Source organism: Colobus angolensis, unplaced genomic scaffold (assembly GCF_000951035.1).
Source record: "Colobus angolensis palliatus isolate OR3802 unplaced genomic scaffold, Cang.pa_1.0 Scaffold792, whole genome shotgun sequence".
Classification (NCBI taxonomy): Eukaryota; Metazoa; Chordata; class Mammalia; order Primates; family Cercopithecidae; genus Colobus; species Colobus angolensis.
The window spans coordinates 109,550-112,460 of NW_012121732.1; the positions used below are offsets into that span (position 1 = coordinate 109,550).

General features: G+C 38.5%; 1 protein-coding gene across 1 annotated transcript in view; it reads right to left on the minus strand.

The window, feature by feature from the left end:
• The window catches only part of LOC105502333 (pyridoxal-dependent decarboxylase domain-containing protein 1-like), a 41,339-nt gene that overhangs the window by 30,637 nt on the left and 7,791 nt on the right, over positions 1-2,911 (minus strand). The window contains 1 exon segment of the mRNA XM_011928745.1: positions 806-952. Coding sequence (XP_011784135.1) covers positions 806-952 — 147 coding nt within the window.

A 2,911-nucleotide genomic window follows, 5' to 3' on the forward strand; every position in this document is an offset into this window, starting at 1 on the left:
CTTGTGATCCGCCCACCTCAGCCTCCCAAAGTGCTGGGATTACAGGCATGAGCCACCGCACCTGGCCTCAAGAGTTTTCTTTCTAATAAAACACAAGCTAATATTTTCAAAGCACAGCTGGCCCTCTGAACCTGTGGGTTCTGCATCTGTGGATTCAACCAACCATGAGTAAAAAATCTTCAGAAATTTAAAAAGATGGGTGCATCTGTACTGAGTATCTACAGACTTTCTTCCTTGTCATTATTCCCTAAACAATATAGTGTAACAACTGTTTACACAGCACTTACATCATATTAGGTATTATGTGTAATCAAGAGATTAAAGTATATGTGAAGATGTGCCTAAATTATATGCAAATACTGTGCTATTTTACATAAGTGATTTGAGCATCCATGAATTGTTTTATCCATGGGGTGAGGATGGGAAGTCCAGAACCAATCCCCCAAGGACACCCAAGGATAAGGGACAACTGTATTTGAATCTAGATCATTGCTCTATCTTCTACTGACATGTGCCAATTAGATACCCCACAAATAACTGCTCACCCTATCAAACACATACGTGCTTCTATTCTCCACCCTTCACATGTGTTAGTCTATTAGCTCATTTAATCCTCACAACACTTCTATGAAATAGGTATTAATACTATCCCCATCTAACAGATGATGAAACAGGCATTGAGAGGTTAAACACTCCTTCCAAGAAGGAGGAAATATGAACCCAAGTAGTACAGCTCCAGAAAAAAGATCTTTCCGACTATACCCGACTCATAAAAGTCTTCACTGGAAACTCATCATGTCTTTACCTGAAAATTCTGCATAGCCACAAGGTGGTATCTGAAAGTATCCTAGTTGTAAGTTTTCTCAGTTTCTCTTTGTCCAGAGTTGAAATATAAGCTCCCAGACTATGTCCCAGCAAAGCCATATGACCTTGTTCTCCAATATTTTGGATTCTATTAAGCAAAGTTAAAGTATTAGAGTCAAACCATAAAAAAGGACATAGAACTTAAGAGACACAGAATTCCACAGAAATATCTGTCAGACTTGAAATCTACTTAATGGCCCAGAAAGCAAATGAAAATTCAATGCATATACAGTATTGATAGTCTGGTGAGAATTTTCTCTTTTTTGAGACGGAGAAAAAAAAAATACATATATATATACACGTATTTTTTTTTTTTTCTGAGACAGAGTCCCCCTCTTGATGCCCAGGCTGGGGTGCAGTGGTGCAATCTCAGCTCACTACAACCTCCACCTCCTGGGTTCACGTGATTCTCTGGTCTCGGCCTACCAAGTAGCTGGAATTACAGGCGCCCACACCAAGCCCGGCTAATTTTTTGTATTTTTAGTAGAAATGGGGTTTCACATGTTGGCTAGGCTGCTCTTGAACTCCTGACTTCAGGTGATCCACTTGCCTTGGCCTCCCAAAGTGCTGGGATTACAGGCATGAGCCACCACACCTAGCCAGAAAAATATTTTTATAATTTGAGTTCCAGGAGGTAAACATCCCTTTTTAAATTGAGTACCTACAAACTGTTTTAAAATAATTTCCTATTAAAATATTTTAAAAATTAAATACCAGCCTTAAGAATTATGGAGGGTAGAGCTAAGGTAAAATGAGCTGAAAGCATTTTTTAAAGAAACAAATCCTGGCCAGGCGTAGTGGCTCATGCCTGTAATCCCAGCACTCTGGGAGGCCAAGGCAGGCGGATCACGAGGTCAGGAGATTGAAACCATCCTGGCTAACACAGTGAAACCCCATCTCTACTAAAAATACAAAAAAATTAGCCGGGCATGGTGGTGGGCACCTGTAATCCCAGCTACTAGGGAGGCTGAGGCAGGAAAATGGAGTGAACCCAGGAGGCAGAGGTTGAAGTGAGCCAAAATGGCACCACTGCATTCCAGCCTGGGTGAAAGAGTAAGAATCCATCTCAAAAAAAAAAAGAAAAAGAATTAATTCCCAAGTCTCTGTATCAAATAGGATTTATTGCAATAATACAGCAAATTCATGGGGGACTAGTTATTATTTTATATATAATTAAAATTGATTATTATAAAATGTTTTATATATAATTGAAATTAATTTCCCTTATAAAGAATAACTGTAAAAAAGAAGGAATAAGTTTACAATTGTTAACTGTAAATGATAAGAAAGAGACAACCTAATAGGATCATGGGTAACAGACAGTTCCTAGAAACATAAATGGGTCTTAAAACATACAAAAAGACATTTCACTTGGTTCATAATAAAAAATCCCACAAATTCAAATTATGCTGAAATACCACTTCTCACTTATCAGATTTCTCATCAGAATATCACTTATCAACGATACTTCAGTCTGATAACGCCTTTGCAGGTGAACGTGTGGAAATAAAGTACTCTCATACATTGCTGGTGGGACTGCTAAATACCACAACTCCACGGAGGGAAATTTGGCAGGATCTATCAAAATTCCAACAGCACGCACTGTCTGAGACAGCAAACCCATTTTCAGGACTTGGTCCTCCAGACACTTGCTTCTATGAGAAGGGACACATGTCGAAAGTTGTTTGCTGCAGCCATGTTTGTAACAGTGCAACATGACAGGGGACCAATAAAATAAAATACAGTTCATCTGTTCACAGTAAAATACATAGCTCTGACAAAGGAGAAAGCTCCTGTGCATTAATATGCACTGAGCTCCAAGACATAAGTGAAAAAATGCAAGGTGCAGAACATGTGTGCAGTAATTATGTATTAGGGTGGGCATGGACATTTTGCTTGTGTATAATACATATAAAATCTCTCTGGAAGAATATACAAGAAACTGGTAATGTTTATCTCTAGAGAAGAAAACACGGTAGGGAGATAGAGGTAGGAAGGAAAATTCCCTTTGTATATCGTTTTTTATTATCTGAATTTTGAACCAAGA